A 24,386-nucleotide genomic window follows, 5' to 3' on the forward strand; every position below is an offset into this window, starting at 1 on the left:
TTACCTGCGTGAGGTCACCAATGACAAACCTTACCTGTGTGAGGTCACCACTGATGAACCTTACCTGCATGAGGTCACCACTTATGAACCTTACCTGCGTGAGGTCACCAATGACAAACCTTACCTGTGTGAGGTCACCACTGAGGCGCCTTACCTGTGTAAGGTCAACACTGATGACCCTTCTCTGCGTGAGGTCAGTACTGACGAACCTTACCTGCTTGAGGTCAACACTGACGAACATTACGTGCGTGAGGTCAACACTGAGGAACCTTACCTGCGTGAGGTCACCACTGACGAACCTTACCTGTGTGAGGTCACCACTGAGGAACCTTACCTGTGTGAGGTCACCACTGACCAACCTTACCTGCATGAGGGCACCACTGTCGAGCCTTACCTACATGAGGTCACCACTAATGAATCTTACTTGTGTTAGGCCACCACTGACGAACCTTACCTGCGTGAGGTCATCAATGAAAAACCTTACCTGTGTGAGGTCACCACAAACGAACCTTACCTGTTTGAGGTCACCATTGAAAAACCTCATCTGCGTGAGGTCACCACTGACGAAACCTACCTGCGTGAGGTCACCACTATTGAATCTTATCTGTGTGAGGTCACCATTGACGAACCTTACCTGCGTGAGGTCACCACTGACGAACATTACCTGCGTGAGGTCACCACTGACGAACATTACCTGCGTGAGGTCACCACTGACGAACCTTTCCCCTGTGAGGTCACCACTGTCGAAGCTTACCTGTGTGAGGACACTACCGAAGAACCTTGTCTGCGTGAGGTCACCACTGACGAAACATACCTGCGCGAGGTCACCACTGATTAATCTTATCTGTGTGGGTTCACCATTGACTAACCTTACCTGCTTGAGGTCACCACTGACGAACATTACGTGCGTAAGGTCACCACTGACCTTACCAGTGTGAGGTCGCCACAGGTGAACTTTACCTGTGTGAGGTCACTACTGACAAATCTTAGCTGTGTGAGGTCACCACTGACAAACCTTACCAGCGTGAGGTCACCACTGACGAACCTTACCAGTGTGAGGTCACCACTGACGAACATTACGTGCGTAAGGTCACCACTGACCTTACCAGTGTGAGGTCACCACTGACGAACATTCCCTGCTTGAGGTCACCACTGAAGAACCTTACCTGCCTGAGGTCACCACTGATGAACCTTACCCGCGTGAGGTCACCACTGATAAACCTTACCTGTGTGAGGTCACCATTAACTAACCTTACCTGCGTGAGGTCACCACTGAAGAACATTACCTGCGTGAAGTCACCACTGACGAACTTTACCTGCGTGAGATCAATAACGAACCTTAACTGCGTGAGGTCACCATTGACCAACCATATCTGTGGAAGATCACTACTGATGAATCCTACCTGCGTGAGGTCACACTGTCGAACTTCACCTGCGTGAAGTCTCCACAGACGAACCTTACCTGCGTTAGGTCACCACTTCCGAACCTTTCCTGCGTGAGGTCACCACTAAGGAACCTTACCTGCGTGAGGTCACCACTGGTGAACCTTATCTGCGTGAGGTCACCACTGACGAACCGTACCTGTGTGAGGTCACCACTGACGAACCGTACCTGTGTGAGGTCACCACTAACGAATCTTACCTGCGTGAGGTCACCACTGACGAACCTTACCTGCGTGAGGTCACCACTGACGAGCCTTACCTGTGTGAGGTCACCACTGACGAACCTTACCTGCGTGAGGTCACCACTGACGAACCTTACCTGTGTGAGGTCACCACTGACGAACCTTACCTGCGTGAGGTCACCACTGACGAACCTTACCTGCGTGAGGTCACCACTGACGAACCTTACCTGTGTGAGGTCACCACTAACGAATCTTACCTGCGTGAGGTCACCACTGACGAACCTTACCTGCGTGAGGTCACCACTGACGAACCTTACCTGTGTGAGGTCACCACTAACGAATCTTACCTGCGTGAGGTCACCACTGACGAACCTTACCTGCGTGAGGTCACCACTGACGAGCCTTACCTGTGTGAGGTCACCACTGACGAACCTTACCTGCGTGAGGTCACCACTGACGAATCTTACCTGTGTGAGGTCACCACTGACGAACCTTACCTGTGTGAGGTCACCGCTGAGGCTGCGCTGTATCTCTGCGCCTTGGCCCAGCTTGGCCCTGTCCCCAGACATGTGTCGGCCGACGTCATACTCCTGGTGATTGTTGAGTCGTCCGTCCACGTAGGTGCTGATCAAGTGCCGCTGGTGGTCGTAGGTGAAGCACAGGTGGTGCCATCTGCAGGTGAGAGTATCATCTGTTCCCTTGTGTTTTATGTGGAAGGAAAATCTCGTTTCTTTTTTGTGTGTTTGTATAGGCATGCACCATTACAGGTGATGAACTAGAGAACAGGATGCTTGCCTTCGGCAATTCTTCTGACTGTTTGGCTAATATGAAAACAGCATGACAACTGGATGCAGGAATTAACAAATCCAGGAAGACATGACTTGGACGATGACTTTTAGCGATCAGGTTCCCTGCTACCAACAGGAAGTCATTGAAAATGTTTGTATTAATTTATTTCAATTTCAACGTTAGGTTCTCTGTATCAAACATTACATTTTCACTATCTATACTGCAATGGTTGTATATTTAGTGATTATAACCAAGTCAGATTAGTAATAGAAAAAATCATATTACACGTAATTCTATTTTTCAAGATATTGTGTAGACCATCATCTATCAACGAAAAGGAACACAGTCTTATTAAGGAACTTTTCCATCCAAATAATCCATCATTTTCTTACTAATGGAAATTGGACCTGGACGTTCTTCTGCAAAACGCATCTTGCGGGTATACCTAGGATATCCTCGATAAGGGGGTCCTGGAATAACACCAGTACTCTTTCAGTAAGTGGTTCATGGGGCAAGTGTTGTGGGAGCAGCTGAGTGAGTGTGTTAGCAGCTTTGAGACGCGAGACCGGGTTATAGTGATGGGTGATTTGAAAGCAAAGGTGAGTAATGTGGCAGCTGAGGGTACAATTGGTGTAAATGGGGTGTTCAGTGTTGTAAATGGAAATGATGAAGAGCTTGTGGATTTGTGTGCTAAAAATGGACTGGTGATTGGGAATACTGGGTTTAAAAAGAGAGATATACGTATGTGAATAGGAGAAATGGCCAGAGACGTTATTGAATTACGTGTTAATTGATGGACGTGTGAAAGAGAAACTGAAAGGGGCATCCGGAGGGATGTCTGATTACTTCTTGTGGAGGCGAAAGTGAAGGTTTGTACAGATTTTCAGAAAAGAAGAGAGAATGTTGAAGAAAAGAGAGTGGTGAGAGTAAGTGAGCTTGGAAAAGAGACGTGTATGAGGAAGTACCACGAAAGATTGAGTGCAGAATGGCAAAAAATGGGAGCAAATGGCGTAAGGAGAGTGGGGGAGGAATGGGATGTATTTAGGGAAGCAGTGACGGTTTGCACAAAAGATGCATCTTTCATGAGAAAGGTGGGAGGTGGGCAGATTAGAAATGGGAATAATTGGTGGGATAAAGTGGTAAGAAAGTGAAAGAGAAAAGAGAGGCATTTGGACGAACTTTACAGATAAGTAGTGCAAATGACTTGGAGATGTATAAAGGAGAGCTGCAGGAAGTCAAGAGAAAGGTGCAAGGGGTGAAAAAGATGGCAAATGAGAGTTGGGGTGAGAAACGATAAATTTTAGAGAGATATAATGTGTAAGACAAGGGAACAAAGGGGAATATCTGTAAGGGGTCAAATAGGTAGGTAATAATCAGTTAGTGATGAAGTGAGAAGGAGACTGAGTGAATATTTTAAAGGTTTCTTGAATGTGTTTGATGATACAGTGGCAGATATAGTTTGCTTTGGTCGGGGTGGTGTGCGAAACGAGAGGGTCAGGGAAAATGGTTTCGTGAACAGGGAAGAGGTAGTGAAAGCTATGCGGAAGATACAAACTGGCAAGACGGCGGATTTGGATGGTATTACAGCAGATTGGTTGGTAAGGATATTCACTGTATGTATGGATCATGGTGAAGGGCCTCAGGATTGGAAGAATGCATGCATAGTGCCAATGTACAAAGGCAAAGGGGATAAAAATGAATGTTCAAATTACAGAGGTATAAGCTTGTTGAGTATTCCTGGAAATTACATGGTAAGGTATTGATTGAAAGGGTAAAGGCATGTACAAAACAGCAGATTGGGGAAGAGCAGTTTGGTTTCAGAAGTAGTAAACCACCTCACACCACACATTGACCTCAAACATCTCATTTCCAGCACATCCATCCTCCTGCGCACAACTCTATCCATAGCCCACGCCTCGCAACCATACAACATTGTTGGAACCACTATTCCTTCAAACATACCCATTTTTGCTTTCCGAGATAATGTTCTCGACTTCCACACATTCTTCAAGGCTCCCAGGATTTCCGCCCCCTCCCCCACCCTATGATCCACTTCCGCTTCCATGGTTCCATCCGCTGCCAGATCCACTCCCAGATATCTAAAACACTTTACTTCCTCCAGTTTTTCTCCATTCAAACTTACCTCCCAATTGACTTGACCCTCAACCCTACTGTACCTAATAACCTTGCTCTTATTCACATTTACTCTTAACTTTCTTCTTTCACACACTTTACCAAACTCAGTCACCAGCTTCTGCAGTTTCTCACATGAATCAGCCACCAGCGCTGTATCATCAGCGAACAACAACTGACTCACTTCCCAAGCTCTCTCATCCCCAACAGACTTCATACTTGCCCCTCTTTCCAAAACTCTTGCATTTACCTCCCTAACAACCCCATCCATAAACAAATTAAACAACCATGGAGACATCACACACCCCTGCCGCAAACCTACATTCACTGGGAGCCAATCACTTTCCTCTCTTCCTACACGTACACATGCCATACATCCTCGATAAAAACTTTTCACTGCTTCTAACAACTTGCCTCCCACACCATATATTCTTAATACCTTCCACAGAGCATCTCTATCAACTCTATCATATGACTTCTCCAGATCCATAAATGCTACATACAAATCCATTTGCTTTTCTAAGTATTTCTCACATACATTCTTCAAAGCAAACACCTGATCCACACATCCTCTACCACTTCTGAAACCACACTGCTCTTCCCCAATCTGATGCTCTGTACATGCCTTCACCCTCTCAATCAATACCCTCCCATATAATTTACCAGGAATACTCAACAAACTTATACCTCTGTAATTTGAGCACTCACTCTTATCCCCTTTGCCTTTGTACAATGGCACTATGCACGCATTCCGCCAATCCTCAGGCACCTTACAATGAGTCATACATACATTAAATAACCTTACCAACCAGTCAATAATAAAGTCACTCCCTTTTTTAATAAATTCCACTGCAATACCATCCAAACCTGCTGCCTTGCCGGCTTTCATCTTCCGCAAAGCTTTTACTACCTCTTCTCTGTTTACCAAGTATTCCTGGTAAATTATATGGGAGGGTATTGATTGAGAGGGTGAAGGCATGTACAGAGCATCAGATTGGGGAAGAGCAGTGTGGTTTCAGAAGTGGTAGAGGATGTGTGGATCACGAGTTTGCTTTGAAGAATGTATGTGAGCAATACTTAGAAAAGCAAATGGATTTGTATGTAGCATTTATGGATCTGGAAAAGGCACATGATAGAGTTGAGAGAGATGCTCTGTGGAAGGTATTAAGAATATATGTTGTGGGAGGCAAGTTGTTAGAAGCAGTGAAAAGTTTTTATCGAGGATGTAAGGCATGTGTACGTGTAGGAAGAGAGGAAAGTGATTGGTTCTCAGTGAATGTAGTTTTGCGGCAGGGGTGTGTGATGTCTCCATGGTTGTTTGATTTGTTTATGGATGGGGTTGGTAGGGAGGTGAATGCAAGAGTTTTGGAAAGAGGGGCAAGTATGAAGTCTGTTGTGGATGAGAGAGCTTGGTAAGTGAGTCAGTTGTTGTTCCCTGATGATGCAGCGCTGGTGGCTGATTCATGTGAGAAACTGCAGAAGCTGGTGACTGAGTTTGATAAAGTGTGTGAAAGAAGAAAATTAAGAGTAAATGTGAATAAGAGCAAGGTTATCAGGTACAGTAGGGTTGAGGGTCAAGTCAATTGGGAGGTAAGTTTGAATGGAGAATAACTGGAGGAAGTAAAGTGTTTTAGATATCTGGGAGTGGATCTGGCAGCGGATGGAACCATGGAAGCGGAAGTGAATCAAAGGGTGGGGGAGGGGGCGAAAATCCTGGGAGCCTTGAAGAATGTATGGAAGTCGAGAACATTATCTCGGAAAGCAAAAATGGGTATGTTTGAAGGAATAGTGGTTCCAACAATGTTGTGTGGTTGCGAGGCGTGGGCTATGGATACAGATGTGCGCAGGAGGGTGGATGTGCTGGAAATGAGATGTTTGAGGACAATGTGTGGTGTGAGGTGGTTTGATCGAGTACGTAATGTAAGGGTAAGAGAGATGTGTGGAAATAAAATGAGCGTGGTTGAGAGAGCAGAAGAGGGTGTTTTGAAATGGTTTGGGCACATGGAGAGAATGAGTGAGGAAAGATTGACCAAGAGGATATATGTGTCGGAGTTGGAGGGAACGAGGAGAAGTGGGAGACCGAATTGTAGTTGGAAAGATGGAGTGAAAAAGATTTTGAGTGATCGGGGCCTGAACATGCAGGAGGGTGAAAGGCGGGCAAGGAATAGAGTGAATTGGATCGATATGGTATACCGGGTTGACGTGCTGTCAGTGGATTGAATCAGGGCATGTGAAGCGTCTGTGGTAAACCATGGAAAGTTGTGTGGGGCCTGGATGTGGAAAGGGAGCTGTGGTTTCGGGCATTATTTCATGACAGGTAGAGACTGAGTGTGAACGAATGGGGCCTTCGTTGTCTTTTCCTAGCGCTACCTCGCACACATGAAGGGGGAGGGGGAAGGTATTCCATGTGTGGCGAGGTGGCGATGGGAATGAATAAAGGGAGACAGTGTGAATTGTGCGCATTGAGATGTATAGGTATGTATATTTGCGTGTGTGGACTTGTATGTATATACATTGTGTATGGGGTGGTTTAAGCAATTTCTTTCGTCCGTTTCCTTGCGCCACCTCGCAAACGTGGGAAATGGCGAATAGTATGAAAAAAAAAGAAAAAAAAAAAAAATATATATATATATATATATATATATATATATATATATATATATATATATATATATATGTATATATATATATATATATATATATATATATATATATATATATATATATATATATATATATATATATATATATATATATATATATATATATATACATACAAGTCCACATTTAGGCTCAGAGTGGGGTGCCTAAATGTGTGTGGATGTAACCAAGATGTGAAAAAAGGAGAGATAGGTAGTATGTTTGAGGAAAGGAACCTGGATGTTTTGGCTCTGAGTGAAACGAAGCTCAAGGGCAAAGGGGAAGAGTGGTTTGGAAATGTCTGGGGAGTGAAGTCAGGGGTTAGTGAGAGGACAAGAGCAAGGGAAGGAGTAGCAATACTCCTGAAACAGGAGTTGTGGGAGTATGTGATAGAATGTAAGAAAGTAAATTCTCGATTAATATGGGTAAAATTGAAAGTTGATGGAGAGAGGTGGGTGATTATTGGTGCATATGCACCTGGGCATGAGAAGAAAGATCATGAGAGGCAAGTGTTTTGGGAGCAGGTGAATGAGTGTGTTAGCGGTTTTGATGCACGAGACCGGGTTATAGTGATGGGTGATTTGAATGCAAAGGTGAGTAATGTGGCAGTTGAGGGAATAATTGGTATGCATGGGGTGTTCAGTGTTGTAAATGGAAATGGTGAAGAGCTTGTAGATTTATGTGCTGAAAAAGGACTGATGATTGGGAATACCTGGTTTAAAAAGCGAGATATACATAAGTATACTTATGTAAGTAGGAGAGATGGCAAGAGAGCGTTATTGGATTACGTGTTAATTGACAGGCGTGCGAAAGAGAGACTTTTGGATGTTAATGTGCTGAGAGGTGCAACTGGAGGGATGTCTGATCATTATCTTGTGGAGGCTAAGGTGAAGATTAGTATGGGTTTTCAGAAAAGAGGAGTGAATGTTGGGGTGAAGATGGTGGTGAGAGTAAGTGAGCTTGAGAAGGAGACGTGTGTGGGGAAGTACCAGGAGAGACTGTGTACAGAATGGAAAAAGGTGAGAACAATGGAAGTAAGGGGAGTGGGGGAGGAATGGGATGTATTTAGGGAATCAGTGATGGATTGCGCAAAAGATGCTTGTGGCATGAGAAGAGTGGGAGGTGGGCTGTTTAGAAAGGGTAGTGAGTGGTGGGATGAAGAAGTAAGAGTATTAGTGAAAGAGAAGAGAGAGGCATTTGGACGATTTGTGCAGGGAAAAAATGCAATTGAGTGGGAGAAGTATAAAAGAAAGAGACAGGAGGTCAAGAGAAAGGTGCAAGAGGTGAAAAAAAAGGGCAAATGAGAGTTGGGGTGAGAGACTATCAGTAAATTTTAGGGAGAATAAAAAGATGTTCTGGAAGGAGGTAAATAGGGTGCGTAAGACAAGGGAGCAAATGGGAACTTCAGTGAAGGGCGTAAATGGGGAGGTGATAACAAGTAGTGGTGATGTGAGAAGGAGATGGAATGAGTATTTTGAAGGTTTGTTGAATGTGTCTGATGACAGAGTGGCAGATATAGGGTGTTTTGGTCGAGGTGGTGTGCAAAGTGAGAGGGTTAGGGAAAATGATTTGGTAAACAGAGAAGAGGTAGTAAAAGCTTTGCGGAAGATGAAAGCCGGCAAGGCAGCAGGATTGGATGGTATTGCAGTGGAATTTATTAAAAAAGGGGGTGACTGTATTGTTGACTGGTTGGTAAGGTTATTTAATGTATGTATGACTCATGGTGAGGTGCCTGAGGATTGGCGGAATGCGTGCATAGTGCCATTGTACAAAGGCAAAGGGGATAAGAGTGAGTGCTCAAATTACAGAGGTATAAGTTTGTTGAGTATTCCTGGTAAATTATATGGGAGGGTATTGATTGAGAGGGTGAAGGCATGTACAGAGCATCAGATTGGGGAAGAGCAGTGCGGTTTCAGAAGTGGTAGAGGATGTGTGGATCAGGTGTTTGCTTTGAAGAATGTATGTGAGAAATACTTAGAAAAGCAAATGGATTTGTATGTAGCATTTATGGATCTGGAGAAGGCATATGATAGAGTTGATAGAGATGCTCTGTGGAAGGTATTAAGAATATATGGTGTGGGAGGCAAGTTGTTAGAAGCAGTGAAAAGTTTTTATCGAGGATGTAAGGCATGTGTACGTGTAGGAAGAGAGGAAAGTGATTGGTTCTCAGTGAATGTAGGTTTGCGGCAGGGGTGTGTGATGTCTCCATGGTTGTTTAATTTGTTTATGGATGGGGTTGTTAGGGAGGTAAATGCAAGAGTCCTGGAAAGAGGGGCAAGTATGAAGTCTGTGGGGGATGAGAGAGCTTGGGAAGTGAGTCAGTTGTTGTTCGCTGATGATACAGCGCTGGTGGCTGATTCATGTGAGAAACTGCAGAAGCTGGTGACTGAGTTTGGTAAAGTGTGTGGAAGAAGAAAGTTAAGAGTAAATGTGAATAAGAGCAAGGTTATTAGGTACAGTAGGGTTGAGGGTCAAGTCAATTGGGAGGTGAGTTTGAATGGAGAAAAACTGGAGGAAGTGAAGTGTTTTAGATATCTGGGAGTGGATCTGTCAGCGGATGGAACCATGGAAGCGGAAGTGGATCATAGGGTGGGGGAGGGGGCGAAAATTTTGGGAGCCTTGAAAAATGTGTGGAAGTCGAGAACATTATCTCGGAAAGCAAAAATGGGTATGTTTGAAGGAATAGTGGTTCCAACAATGCTGTATGGTTGCGAGGCGTGGGCTATGGATAGAGTTGTGCGCAGGAGGATGGATGTGCTGGAAATGAGATGTTTGAGGACAATGTGTGGTGTGAGGTGGTTTGATCGAGTAAGTAACGTAAGGGTAAGAGAGATGTGTGGAAATAAAAAGAGCGTGGTTGAGAGAGGAGAAGAGGGTTTTTTGAAATGGTTTGGGCACATGGAGAGAATGAGTGAGGAAAGATTGACCAAGAGGATATATGTGTCGGAGGTGGAGGGAACGAGGAGAAGAGGGAGACCAAATTGGAGGTGGAAAGATGGAGTGAAAAAGATTTTGTGTGATCGGGGCCTGAACATGCAGGAGGGTGAAAGGAGGGCAAGGAATAGAGTGAATTGGAGCGATGTGGTATACAGGGGTTGACGTGCTGTCAGTGGATTGAACCAAGGCATGTGAAGCGTCTGGGGTAAACCATGGAAAGCGGTGTAGGTATGTATATTTGCGTGTGTGGACGTGTGTATGTACATGTGTATGGGGGGGGGGGGGTGGGGCCGTTTCTTTCGTCTGTTTCCTTGCGCTACCTCGCAAACGCGGGAGACAGCGACAAAGTATAAAAAAAAAAAAAAAAAAAAAAATATATATATATATATATATATATATATATATATATATATATATATATATATATATATATATATATATATATATATATATATATATATATATATATATATATATATATATATATATATATATATATATATGGAGGAGGTAAAGTATTTTATATATCTGGGAGTGGATTTCGTAACGGATGGAACTATTGAAGCGGAAGTGAATCATAGGGTAGGAGAGAGGGCAAAGGTTATGGGAGAGTTGAAGAATGTGTGGAAGTCGAGAACGTTATCTTAGAAAGCAAAAATGAGTATGTTTGAAGGAATAGTGGTTTCAATAATGTTATATGGTTGCGAGGCGTGGGCTATAGATAGAGTTGTGCGGAGGAGGGTGGATGTGTTGGAAATGCGATGTTTGAGGACAATATGTGGTGTGAGGTGGTTTGATCGATAAAGTAATGAAAGGGTTAGAGAGATGTGTGGTAATATAAAGAGTGTGGCTGAAAGAACAGAGGAGGGTGTTTTGAAATGGTTTGGTCACATGGAGAGAATGAGTGAGGAAAGATTGACCAAGAGGATATATGTGTCAGAGGTGGAGGGAACGAGGAGAAGTGGGAGACCAAATTGGAGGTGGAAAGTTAGAATGAAAAAGATTTCGAGTGATCAGGGTCTGAATATGTAGGAGGGTGAAAGGCGTGCAAGGAATAGAGTGAATTGGAACGATGTGGTGTACCGCCGTCGATGTGCTTGTCAGTGGATTAACCCAGGGCATGTGAAGCGTCTGGGGTAAACCATGGAAATTTTTGCGAGGCCTGGATGTGGAAAGGGAGCTGTGGTTTCGATGAATTATACATGTCAGCTGGAGACTGAGTGTGAACGATTGTGGCCTTTGTTGTCTTTTCCTAGCGCTACCTCGCTCACATGCAGGGGAAGAGGGTTTCCATTTCATGTGTGGCGTGATGGCGACGGGGATGAATAAGGGCAGACAGTATGAATTATGTACATGTTTATATATGTATATGTTTGTGTGTGTATATATATGTATACGTTGAGATGTATAGATATGCATATGTGCTGTGTGTGGACTTATATGTATATACATGTGTATGTGGGTGGGTTGGGCCATTCTTTCGTCTGTTTCCTTGCGCTACCTCGCTAACGCGGGAGACGAAGTTTAATAAATAAATAAATAAAATTAAGGTGAAATCGCACTTCAATAGCAGTTCATACACTTTTATCGAACATGTAATTTTTCTATGCATGTGGCACACGTTTTTGAGTTTTCTTTTCAAAACTCTCATAATGAATTGGTTAATGCTTAGATGGGCTTTAAATTTACCTGGGGACAAAGAGAAGCTTTTAGTATTAGCAATTAAGACATATTCAGTGATATATGGCATAATCAGCAGAGGGGTTTAAAATAACGGGATTTTCAAGATCTATTGGGTGATCAATTTTTATGACAATGTTTAGCGATCGCATTTTTTCGTCATCCATCCGCACTGACTTCTGAAGCCAATGACGCCTCTCCGTTTCAGTGTTACCGGTCAAGCCTACATAGATAAATTTACATGCCTTGCATTGAACGGTGTAAACACTACCATTTGTTGCATAATTTGGCCTACTCTTTTCTAAGGTATTGCTGATGGTATTATATTACTAGAAAGAAACATTATAAGAACTGTTTTTTTGGAAATTTCTTAAATTAGCTGTTGTGAGAATAGGGCAACACTAAATTTTTGCCTGAGCCTTATTTGTCACATGTTTATTACAAGAAGCATAAAATGTCTCTATTTTTCCAGAAAGTTTCATTTAAAAACCAATTTTGATAATGTAACTGACTAAAGATGCGTCTTTTATGACTACATTCATCTGCCTTGCCAATGGGATCACATATCCGCAGTGCTCTTAATAACAGACATAACTACAGACAATTTTGCAAAAGGATCACGCACTGAGAGCTATATTCATTATTTCCTATACCTATTTTTGCTCTGCGAGATAACATTCTCTCGTTCCACACATTCTTCATCCATCCCAGAACCTTCTTTCCCTCCCCAACCCTGTGACTCCCTTCTGCTTCCATGGTTCCATCCGCTGCTAAATCCACTTCCAGATATCTAGAACACTTCACTATCCCCAGTTTTTCTCTACTCAAACATACATCCCAATTAACTTGTCCCTCAACCTCACTGAACTTAATAACCTTGCTCTTATTCACATTTACTCTCAACTTTCTCGTTTCAATAACTTTTTCAAATTCAGTCACCAGCTTCTGCAGTTTCTCACACGAATCAGCAACTAGAGCTGTATCATCGGCGAACAACAAATGACTCACTTCCCAGGCCCTCTCATCCACAAAAGACTGTATACACGTCCCTCTCTCCAAAACTGTTGCATTTACCACCCTAACCACCCCATTCATGATCAAATTAAACAACCACAGGGACAACACACACCCCTGCCGCAAACCGACATTCACTGGGAACCAGTCACTCTGCTCTCTACCTACTCCTACACCTGCCTTACATCCTTGGCAAAAACCTTTCACTACTTCTTGCGACTTACCTCCCACACCATATACTCTCACAACCTTCCACAAAGTATGTATATCAACCCTACCACATGCCTTATCCAGATCCATAAATGCTACATACAAATCTATCTGTTTTTCTAAGTATTTTTCACATACATCCTTCAAAACAAACACCTGATCCATACGTTCTCCACCACTTCAGAAACCACACCGCTCTACCCCAGTCTCGTTCTCTGTATATTCCTTCACCCTCTCAGTCAATAACGTTCTGTATAATTTCTCTGGAATACTCAACAAACTTATGCCTCTGTGATTTGAACACTTACCTACACAGCCAGCAGCTGGGACACCCACCTACACAGCCAGCAGCTGGGACACCCACCTGTACAGTCAGCAGCTGGGACACCCACCTTCACAGCCAACAGCTGGGACACCCACCTGTACAGTCAGCAGCTGGGACACCCACCTTCACAGCCAGCAGCTACGACACCCACCTGTACAGTCAGCAGCTGGGACACCCACCTGTACAGTCAGCAGCTGGGACACCCACCTGTACAGTCAGCAGCTGGGACACCCACCTGTACAGTAAGCAGCTGGGACACCCACCTGTACAGCCAGCAGCTGGGACACCCACCTGTACAGTCAGCAGCTGGGACACCCACCTGTACAGTCAGCAGCTGGGACACCCACCTGTATAGCCAAAGCTTATCCTTGAGGATCTGGAAGTTCCAATTCCTTGCGAGGACTGGCCTGACGCGCTCCACCCACACGTCTGAGGAGAAGGGACTATACGTTACCACTTGTCCTCTCTGGGTGGCTTCCTATTGCTCTCATTAATGTTCTTAAAACACAAACCTTTCATGAAGAACATAGCCATGAGATCTATAACTTAATGGGTAAGGAGGCGACAATAGACATTCAGTCTAGTAATATTAGACATACATCTTCGTTTTGAAGGAGGTTAGACACGATGGGCAGATTGTCCACAGAAATACAAAGAATAATCAAAGACAAAACATCACCCTAGACTAATTTATTAGTTTAGTGGTTAACTCCTGGTCAACGATCAGACAGTAAAGTTGAGAAATAATCAGAGGGAAATGTGATGGAGAGACTTAGATAAATATGTGAGGAGCTAAATGCTGTTTCATCTTTTTTTTTTTTTGCAAAAAACGTCTTGAAACCCCTGATATCTCGCATTTTAAATACAGAGACCTGTGCGGTGGTTTAGTACACAGACCTGCGTGGTGGGTTAGTACACAGACCTGCGTGGTGGGTTAGTACACAGACCTGCGTGGTGGGTTAATACACAGACCTGCGTGGTGGGTTAGTACACAGACCTGTGTGGTGGGTTAGTCCACAGACCTGTGTGGTGGGTTAGTCCACAGACCTGTGTGGTGGGTTAGTCCACAGACCTGTGTGGTGGGTTAGTACACAGACCTGCGTGGTGGGTTAGTCCACAGACCTGTGTGGTGGGTTAGTACACAGACCTGCGTGGTGGGTTAGTCCACAGACCTGTGTGGTGGGTTAGTACACAGACCTGTGTGGTAGGTTAGTACACAGACCTGTGTGGTTGGTTAGTACATAGACCTGTGTGGTGGGTTAGTCCACAGACGTGTGTGGTGGGTTAGTCCACAGACCTGTGTGGTGGGTTAGTCCACAGACCTGTGTGGTGGGTAACCACATTAACAAATCTGCCTTATGGTGGGTAACTAGGCTAATCTTTTGTACAGAGAACAACTAGCAACAGAAATTGAACTATTAGGTAATGAACAGTTAAAACTCAAAGCTAAACTATAGGACGAAGATAAGTTAATAGAAATTGAACTATCCGGTAACAAATAGTTAACAATAGAAACTGAACTATGCGCTAATGAATACTTAACAATAGAGAGTGAACTATAGGGTAATAAACAGTTTACAATAGAAACTGAAATATGGGGTAATGAACAGCTTGAATAGAAACTGCGTTGTGGGGTAACGAGCGGTCACCAACAGACACTAAACTATGTCCAAATGAACAGTTAATCAAGACTATAACCTGAACTACGTAGTAAAGAACAGATGATGAAAGAAAATGAGTCATGGGGTGATTAACAGTAAATAATATAAAATGAAGTAAGGCAATAGAAACAGTAAACCATAGAAAATGAACTATGGGTTAACAAATAGTAAAAGAATACAAACTGAACTCTGAGGAAAACATACTGTAAGTTTACAGTATAAAAGGAATTACGGGGTAAGGAACACGTAAGAACAGAGACAGATGTGCGGGGAGAGGAGCAGTTAACAGGAGAAAATATACAATGGGGAAACGAAGAATTAATGATAGAGACGACAGAGCGGGAAAACAAACGGATAATATTATTACTAAACTTTGAGAAAACGAACAGATAACAGTAGAAACTGAATTATGATGAACGAACAGATAACAGTAGAAACTGAATTATGGGGAACGAACAGATAACAGTAGAAACTGAGTTATGGAACAGATAACAGTAGAAACTGAATTATGGGGGAACGAACAGATAACAGTAGAAACTGAATTATGAGGAACGAACAGATATCAGTAGAAACTGAATTATGGGGAACGAACAGATATCAGTAGAAACTGAATTATGGGGAAGGAAGAGATAACAGTAGAAACTGAGTTATGGGGAAGGAACAGATTATAGTAGAAACTGAATTAATATAACACAGAGAAACGAACACTTAACAATAGAAGCTGAAGAACAGAGTGACAAACAATTAACAATAGAAACTGAACAGTGGGACAACAAACAGTTGACGATAGAAGCAAATTTGGGAAAGCAAATAGTTACGAAAGAGATATGGAGAATGGAGTTAGAGCCAGTATGAAATAGGAATAGTATTGTCTGCCGTCCACTTTTAATGATACAAAAATCCATACATTTCGGAAGCAGCTGGCTTAATAGAAACAAGGAATGGTAAAGTAATGAAAATAAGTAGCCGAATAACAACATTCTACATTAACACAAGAGAAAGATAAACCAAAGACAGAGAAGGAATAGATATACAAAAAAATTCAAACAACAACACACCACTGAGTCGTATTGAGGGATAACAGCGGTCAGGAATATGGATCAGGTGGGAGATGATTTGCTCTGGATCATTGAGAATGGAGAACGTGAGGACCTCATCCTCTCTCCCCCACCCCTACACATACCAATACCACCATCTGTATCAAAGATATTTCAACCATTCTATGGTGAACGTTGAAATCCCCGAGGCAGAGGATCTTGGCTTGCGGGTGAGAGGATGCCATGGACTCATGATAGGAGTTTAGACAGTCGAAGAAAGTTGTAAAGGTTGTAGAATTACGAGAGCAGCAGGTGAAACAGATAGAAACAGTGATAGTTGGAAGACAGACCATGAGTCAGATTACATCAAACTTTTGTGATTCAAGGTCCTTGAGGCGTGCCAGAGGCGTGTTGACGTTGGAATAAGCACAAACATCACTTCTGAACCTGGAATCGTGAATGGGCATTATGACAGGAAATGAGAAAAGGGCCAGTGAGAACATCATTATTAGGAAAGGTGGTAGACAGATGGTGTTCAACAGAAGAGAGGTTACTAAAGAGACCACGAATGCTGGCATAGTGAGGAGAAAAAGAGGAAGGTCTACTAGAGAGGGAGAGGTATGGCAGGGCTGGTACTACCACCATCTAAACCCTACCTCTCATTGGCAGTAGAGTCAGGCAGGAATCCGAAGGTTGTCAGTCAACTCATAATGCCGGGGAATAGGAGCCATAAATTTCATGGACCCTACCATGATCACATTTAGAAATAGATTGTACAGAAAAGAGATGGCGAGAGAACTTATATGAAGAAAAGTGAAACCTCAGTAGGCATAACAGCGGAACTAGCCCGATAGTCCCGTTTTGATGAGGACATAACGTAAGACCAGCAATTCTAACAAGGAGGTTGTAAGATGGCTCCGTGCACCAATTCAACGCCTACTATCTGACACTTACAATTACTTAGTATCTCAGCGAATTTCGATATATCACAATGCAGCCCATTATCAATGTCGTTGATATAAATGAGAAAGAAAACCGGTCCCAAGATTGATCCCTGTGGCACACCACTTGCTACGTTTAACTTTTCTGAGGTTTGATTATTATTTACCACTCTTTGTTTACTGAGAGTCAACGAGTTTCATAACCACCCAAGTACAACCCCATCAATACCATGTGACATAACTTTTGTCACTAACGTTTGATGTGGAACTTTATCGAGTGCTTATTGAATAATGTAACAAAATGTAAAAGAAGTACAACAGCTACACAAGGAGAACTTGACTTTGCCATAATACTCACCTCCCTCAAGAATGGACACTTCGCCCTGGGCATTGGATAAGACGAAGAAGGTGGCCCAGCCGTGGATGGTGAAGAGGAAGAACCTGGCGCAGAGAGTGACAGAGAGGAGCTTCCTGTCAGGGTCCAGCTGGCCCTTGTACCACGCTACTGTGTCGCTCGATGCCACCCGATCCTTCTGGAACTGTAGCACCATCACTCCTTCAACAGGACCTGCCGGAAGATATGTAGCACTGTCACTCCTCCAGTAGGACCTGTCTTGAGAGATGTAGCACTGTCACTTCACCAGCAGGATCTACCGGGAGACGTGTAGCAACTGTTATATCTGGGCAAATAACATACCTTGTGTGGTCGTTGTAAAACCTTTCCCTGCTGAACAAACAAAGGCCTCTTCTGAGCGAGATCAGATGTTTAGAAAAGCAGTGCTAGATGTCACGTCGTAGAGATGGCAGCGGGTGGCCAACGGCAGACTTCACCTGGGTAGCTTCCTAGTCACACCTGCCGTGCTAACTCTTACCCTCATCTCACTCTGTACAGTTATAGTCATACCAATAAAAGAACCATTTTTGTACAGCAGACCACAAACCGTTTTCCTAACCCCTTGAGCTCGACGATACAATCTTTGAGCACGACGGTAAGATCCTTGGGTATGATGGCTTGGCCTTTGTAACTATCAGAGGGCAGGTCAAGGTCAGGCCATCCTACCCAGGGATCGCACTGCCGTGGTCAAGGGTCGTTCCTGTTGTTCAGGTGGCACTGGTTCTCAAGAGGGTAAAGTTAATATCAGTGACTCGAGAGAAGGTAAATCATACGGATGGCCGACGCAACACCACAGGATCGGTCCTCTACAGTTCTGGGCAAGACCTTCCATTTGCAGTGCTGGTGAGAGGAAGCTGACAGCCTTCTTAACCAGCATGACCGCAAATGCCTCATAAGAGTAGCAAGGTTGATACTGGGGGATGGAGGATGAGTTAGGTGCAATAAACTCCTTTCTTATACAAAAGTATTCAAATAGCAACAGACACCTAGGTCCTTTCGAGGTTGTTTGTGATGGCGGAAGATATCAAGAACTCACAGACTTGTGTGGTAAAAGTAGAAAGGCATACAAATGAATTAAAGACAAAAGCTTACAAATACTTCATGTGACTAAGAAGGCACAAATAATGTTCGTCATGGACTTGAAGAAAGATATTAATGAAGTCAGTTCTTAAACGTATATGTAGTGATAACAACAGCTCTGATAACAGTGCAATTGAAGAAAATTTTAGTTCACCTAATTCGAGGTAAAAAGTCTGATGTTATGACTATGATTAGACGAATCAAGGCTTAAGTGTTTGGGAGATCAAGAATATCAAAGCTTTTGATAATCAATAATACTTTCCTTCTGGCCGCCACTTTTCTAAGCTAGATAGACTGAAGTCGTTTAGTTGGCTGTTATAGGATTTGTCACTCAGCTTACGATCTATCCTCGTATCTCGACTCTGTGCCATTCTATTTATCTTATTTCAAGTAAGGTGACACAAACTGAACACAATTTTCAAGATGGGGATACACCAGAGAAATGTAAAAATCAAAGATTATTTCTCTAGATTTAAATTCAAAAGTCATACCGATGAATCCAAGAACCTTGTTTGCTCTTTTTACTGTTTCTATGCACTGCTTTCTTAGTTTTCAGTCAGGTCTTTTTTCTCTTTTACTTTTGCAGTTCAACGGATTTCATACTATATCTTGCTTTCCTTTTCGTTTTTACTACTGATATGAAATAATTTGCCCTAATCTGAACCAAAATTCACTTTCTACTCAAGAGCCCAGTCAGTTATATTGCCTATGTCACTTTGAAGCTGCATACATTTAAGTTTATTTGTGAATTTATTCCCCAGCTTAGTATAATCTGCAAAATTTCTATATATTTCAGTGCAGCAAATTATGAAGATCATTGATATACATTAGAAAGAAAACCGGTCCCAAGACTGATCCTTGTGGCACACCACTTTTTACGTGCAACCATTCTGACGGATCATTAATCACAACTCTATTTTCGGCCAGTTAATCAATTTCTCAGCCAACGAAGTACAGCCCAGTCAATGCCATGTGACTTAATTTTACTCGTAACCTTTGATGCGGAACTTTATCGAATGCTTTTCTCAATATCTAGGTAGACGGTATCAGTTGTCTTACTTTCTTCATACATGTTTATCATCTTATTGATGAATTTAAGCAGATTCATCAGACATGAAGTGTATCGTCGAAACCAATGCTAAGAATCGTTGTCAAGTGATGGTCCTCTAAATGGTCTCAAGTGATGGTTTTCATAAGTTTTCCAACTACAGACGTTAAGCTAACCAGACGATAATTTCCCGGCAATGACTCATTACCTTCTTGGATTATCAATGTTACACTAGCAAACTTCCATTCATCCGGAACCTTTTCCGTAGCAACTGACAGATGTGCCCTACTCAAGCGCTCGCCGAACCAATTTCATACAGGTCTTTTTATGTGCCGTTTAGTGACTCACTTAAATCTTGGTGAAATCCATTGAATCTTTGTGAAATTCTTTGAATCGGTATAATTATCTAAAGCTTTGTGAAAATCCTAGAATATGGCACTAGCTTCTCGAGTTGCCTGCCCTAGACGCCATCGAAAGTTCACCAGGAATTTTCTACTCAGAGATGAAGGCGAGTACACTTCTTGTTTGTTCTGCGACGTATTTGATAGGTTTTCGGAAGGTGTTACGAAAAACAGGGAAGCCTTGGGGAAACTAGATGTTAGGATGAATGGGTGGGAAGAGGAAGCTGGGTTCATAACGGTGAAAGCGGTTGCGATCCAGGAAACAGACACAGGTATATCATCTAGGGTAGATAGTTTAGATAATAGGATAGCAACCGTAGAGATGAAGCTGGAAGATACTTCCACCTTCCAACCTGCGAGGAAAACTTGTCGTCACATTACCCAACAACCGAACGAACTCTCCACTCACAATAGGTTTAGTGTACTGGAGGATGAAGGATGGTCGTAGCATCATCCGGGTCGGGGAATCTATAGTCAGACATCAGGACCAGGAGTTCTGCGTTAAGGGTAGAAGCAGGAAGAACTTGTGTTATGCAGGTGATAATATGGAACACGTCCTAGATAAGTTTGACGACATAGTCTCAAACAATCCAGAGGATGTGATTTTTCTCGTTCAGCTGGGGACGAACGAGGCAGTTAATGGGAGATCGGAAGAAATAGTAGTAAGGTATAGCGAACTAATTAACAAGTTCAAGGAAGGTCGTAGGAAGCTCATAATATCGTGATTGCTGCCAAGGTATGACGTCGATTCCTGTACCCTCAGTAGAATGTTGGGGATAAACAGAAGAATGGAAGCTCTCTGTAGGGAGGAGGATAGTGTGTTTAGTATAGACCTGTGGGACCATTTTAGTCATGATAGATCTCTGTACACTAGGGATGGTCTTCACTTACATGGAATAGTGAGAGCAAATCATGGTCTAGCTAACGGAAGAGGTAGGAGAGAGGGAGAGGGTCGGAGAGTAGCTGTGGGGGCAGGTTGAGGCGGGGTGTGTATGTGTGGGGGGGGGGGATCTGAGTGTGTACGAGAACTGAGGAACAAGGTATTGGTGGAGGATGGATGGGACCTTGGCGGTAGGGATCCTCGGCTAGTAGCGGTAACCTCACAGGCAGAGGAATTAGCAAAGAAAGGTCAAGTAGGGTCAGTTGGGGACAACTCTGGCAGTATACAAGTAGCGGGTTAGCACAGCTACAGGTCAACTCTCAGGTAATTTTTAAGAACGATTCTGGTAGGGTCCAGTGCGGGGAGGGTCAGAGTAAGGCGGCGAACCCAAAACAGATGGAGAATCGTCTCTCTCCCGCTGCTGCACACGACGCAGACATTAACAGAGATAATACAAACACGCATCATACGGACAGTAAAAACAAAGGCAAATTAAGTCCAGAAATCAAATTTGATATACACAAATGCCCAGAGCAGCATTACGAAACGCGATGAAATTATATCCTCTGCAGTTACTGAAAAACCGAACATCATTGCCATCTCAGAAACGTGGGTGAACTCTGAGAATAAACACTTAATGGCCGAGTTAGCAATACCCGGATATAAACGAAGATCGCTTGTACAAGGTGGGTGGTGTAGTTATGATCTACATGCTATTAAGATAAGCAGATACAAACACTTACGACTCTTCATATTGACATTACTGACATGTTCAAAAGTAAACTACGTCTCGGCGTTATTTACAGACCTTCTAAGCAAAAAGACGACGATAAGATATCATGCAATGAAATCAAAATTATAGTAAACAGTAAAGAGGTTTCAGTAGTAGGAAAACTCAACAGTCCGAACATAAACAGGTGAATTAGAGGGAACGAGACTAACGGAACTGACTGAAGACGCTTTTCTAGAACAGTTAATTACAAAACCAACTAGAGGTAAAAACATTCTTGATTTTGTCCTCACAAGAGACACAAACTTAATCAACTCTTTCGAAGTAGGCGAGAGTTTGTCAGACAGCGATCACAGTTTGATTAGATACTAGATAAATTCAAATTATGAAATAAATGACAATAAACTCTTGATCCCAGATTACAAACCAGCAAATTTTGAAAACATTAGACAAGAAATTCGCAGTGCTCACGTGGAGAAGGATACAGCAGCTGACCAGCGATATTCATGGGAAGAAAATGTAACAGCTGACCAGCGGCACTCACGGAAAGAAGGGTGTAGCAGCTGACCAGCGGTACTCACGTGAGGAAGGGTGTAGCACGTGACCAGCGGTACTCACGTGAGGAAGGGTGTAGCACGTGACCTGCGGTACTCACGTGAGGAAGGGTGTAGAGCACGTGACCAGCGGTACTCACGTGAGGAAGGGTGTAGCACGTGACCAGCGGTACTCACGTGAGGAAGTGTGTAGCACGTGACCAGCGGTACTCACGTGAGGGAGTGTGTAGCACGTGACCAGCGGTACTCACGTGAGGAAGGGTGTAGCACGTGACCAGCGGTACTCACGGGAAGATGGGTGTAGCACGTGACCAGCGGTACTCACGGGAAGATGGGTGTAGCAGCTGACCTGTGGTACTCACGGGAAGATGGGTGTAGCAGCTGACCAGCGGTACTCACGTGAGGAAGGGTGTAGCAGCTGACCTGCGGTACTCACGTGAGGAAGGGTGTAGCAGCTGACCTGCGGTACTCACGTGATCACGTGAGGAAGGGTGTAGCAGCTGACCTGCGGTACTCACGGAAACAGTAGAGAAACAGTGTGTAGCAGCCAAGTAGCGGCAGGAGCAACGTCAGCTTGTTCCTGACGTCGACCCCACACAATGTAGGATATGCCATGACCTCCGCTGATCACGTCAGGCCTCCATGACCTCTGACGACCCTGCTGACGTATGGCTGCCGAACAGACCTTTTCCCTCTCTTGGATTTATCTGGGGATATTAGAAGCAGAAAAGCTGCTGAGATATGTGTACGTTACCTAAGCTCTGTCTGTCTGTCTGTCTGTCTGTTTGTCTGCCTGTCTGTCTGTCTGTCTGTCTGTCTGTCTCTCTCTCTCTCTCTCTCTCTCTCTCTCTCTCTCTCTCTCTCTTAGAAAGATATTATAAATACATCAATAAGAAACATATAAGGGGCGAAATAGGAACCTTAGTAAACGAGGTTGGGGAACACACTAGGGACAATAAAAGCACAGCAACAACTCTGAAAATGTTCTTCAGTTCTGTTTTACGCACGAAAGCAACACGAATTTTGCCATGGATAAATAGCAGAAGTGGTTAAAAACGTCAAACACGAAATTGCCGGACCATTTACCTATATTTTGAATAAATCCCTCCAGGATGGAATACTCCCACAGGACTGGAGACTGGTAGACGTCACTCCTATATACAGAATGGGAAGACGGGAATTGCCTGGTAATTACCGTCCTCTTAGTCTCACATCAATCATATATAAACTTCTGGAGTCAATTATTAGAGATAAAATCGTAGCCTATCTGGAACAACACAACCTGATCAATAATACACACCATTGGCTTCAGAAGACGCAGATCATGCCTTACAAACCTCCTTGAATTTTATCATACATTATTCTATATTCAAAACAAGACAAAGCTATAGATAGAATATATCTAGACTTCCAAAAAAACATTCGGCAAAGTCCCCTAAGTTAAAGTGATGCACGAAGTCCAGGACTTGAGGATCACAGGTTGCATAGGAAATTGAATAGAAGCTTGGTTATGTGATAGGAAGGAGAGAGTCGTAATGAATGAGGAATCATCATATTGGTCACCCGTTACTAGTGGTGTCCCCCAGGGATCCGTACTTGGGCCTATACTTTTCATCATTTATGTTAACAATGTTGACGTAGGGTAAATAACCTAATCTCCAAATTTGCAGACGACACAAAGATCAGCAGTGCCATATTGAATGAAGAAGATAGGATAAGATTACAAGAAACCTAGATAAAATCTCTGGGTAGTCTAGTAAGAGGCTAATGCCAATTAACGTCAATAGATGTCAGCTCTTAAAAGTAGGAAACCTCAAAAGAGAAATGATCATGAACTGGTGAGCCACATGATAAGGACACCCATAGTGTTCACTCTCTCCAATAACTACAAGTTCTCCCAGCATTGCAATGAAGCTGCCACGAGAGCAAGTTGAATGTTAGGATTTATAAGCAAAAACTTTACGTACGAAAGCAAGGACGTGATATTGCTGCTACACCTAAGTCTAGTTAGATCACACCTAGAATATGCAGTGTAGTTTTGGGCCTCTCAATCAAGTAAAGGCATTCTTGATCTGGAAGGAGTGCAGCGAAGACCAAATAAATTGATTCCCTTCTTGCGTAACAAACCATATGAGGAGACACTCCGAAAATTAAACTTGTTCTTCCTAAGCAAGAGTCGCCTCCAGAACAAATCAATAAAACGTTTACAGGACATTTATAAGATTCAACAGCTGTATATATATATATATATATATATATATATATATATATATATATATATATATATATATATATATATATATATAT

General features: G+C 43.1%; 1 protein-coding gene across 1 annotated transcript in view; it reads right to left on the minus strand.

The window, feature by feature from the left end:
- Window positions 1-17,543, minus strand: part of LOC139757335 (uncharacterized) — a 49,353-nt gene extending 31,810 nt beyond the window's left edge. Inside the window, exons 1-3 of the mRNA XM_071677758.1 lie at window positions 17,351-17,543; window positions 13,701-13,782; window positions 2,123-2,297 (exon numbers count right to left, since the gene is read on the minus strand). Of these exons, the coding sequence (XP_071533859.1) occupies window positions 2,123-2,297; window positions 13,701-13,782; window positions 17,351-17,543 (450 nt within the window). The remainder of the gene's footprint in view (window positions 1-2,122; window positions 2,298-13,700; window positions 13,783-17,350) is intronic.
- Between the last annotated feature and the right edge of the window lie 6,843 nt (window positions 17,544-24,386).

Source organism: Panulirus ornatus, chromosome 25 (genome assembly GCF_036320965.1).
Source record: "Panulirus ornatus isolate Po-2019 chromosome 25, ASM3632096v1, whole genome shotgun sequence".
NCBI classification, from domain to species: Eukaryota; Metazoa; Arthropoda; class Malacostraca; order Decapoda; family Palinuridae; genus Panulirus; species Panulirus ornatus.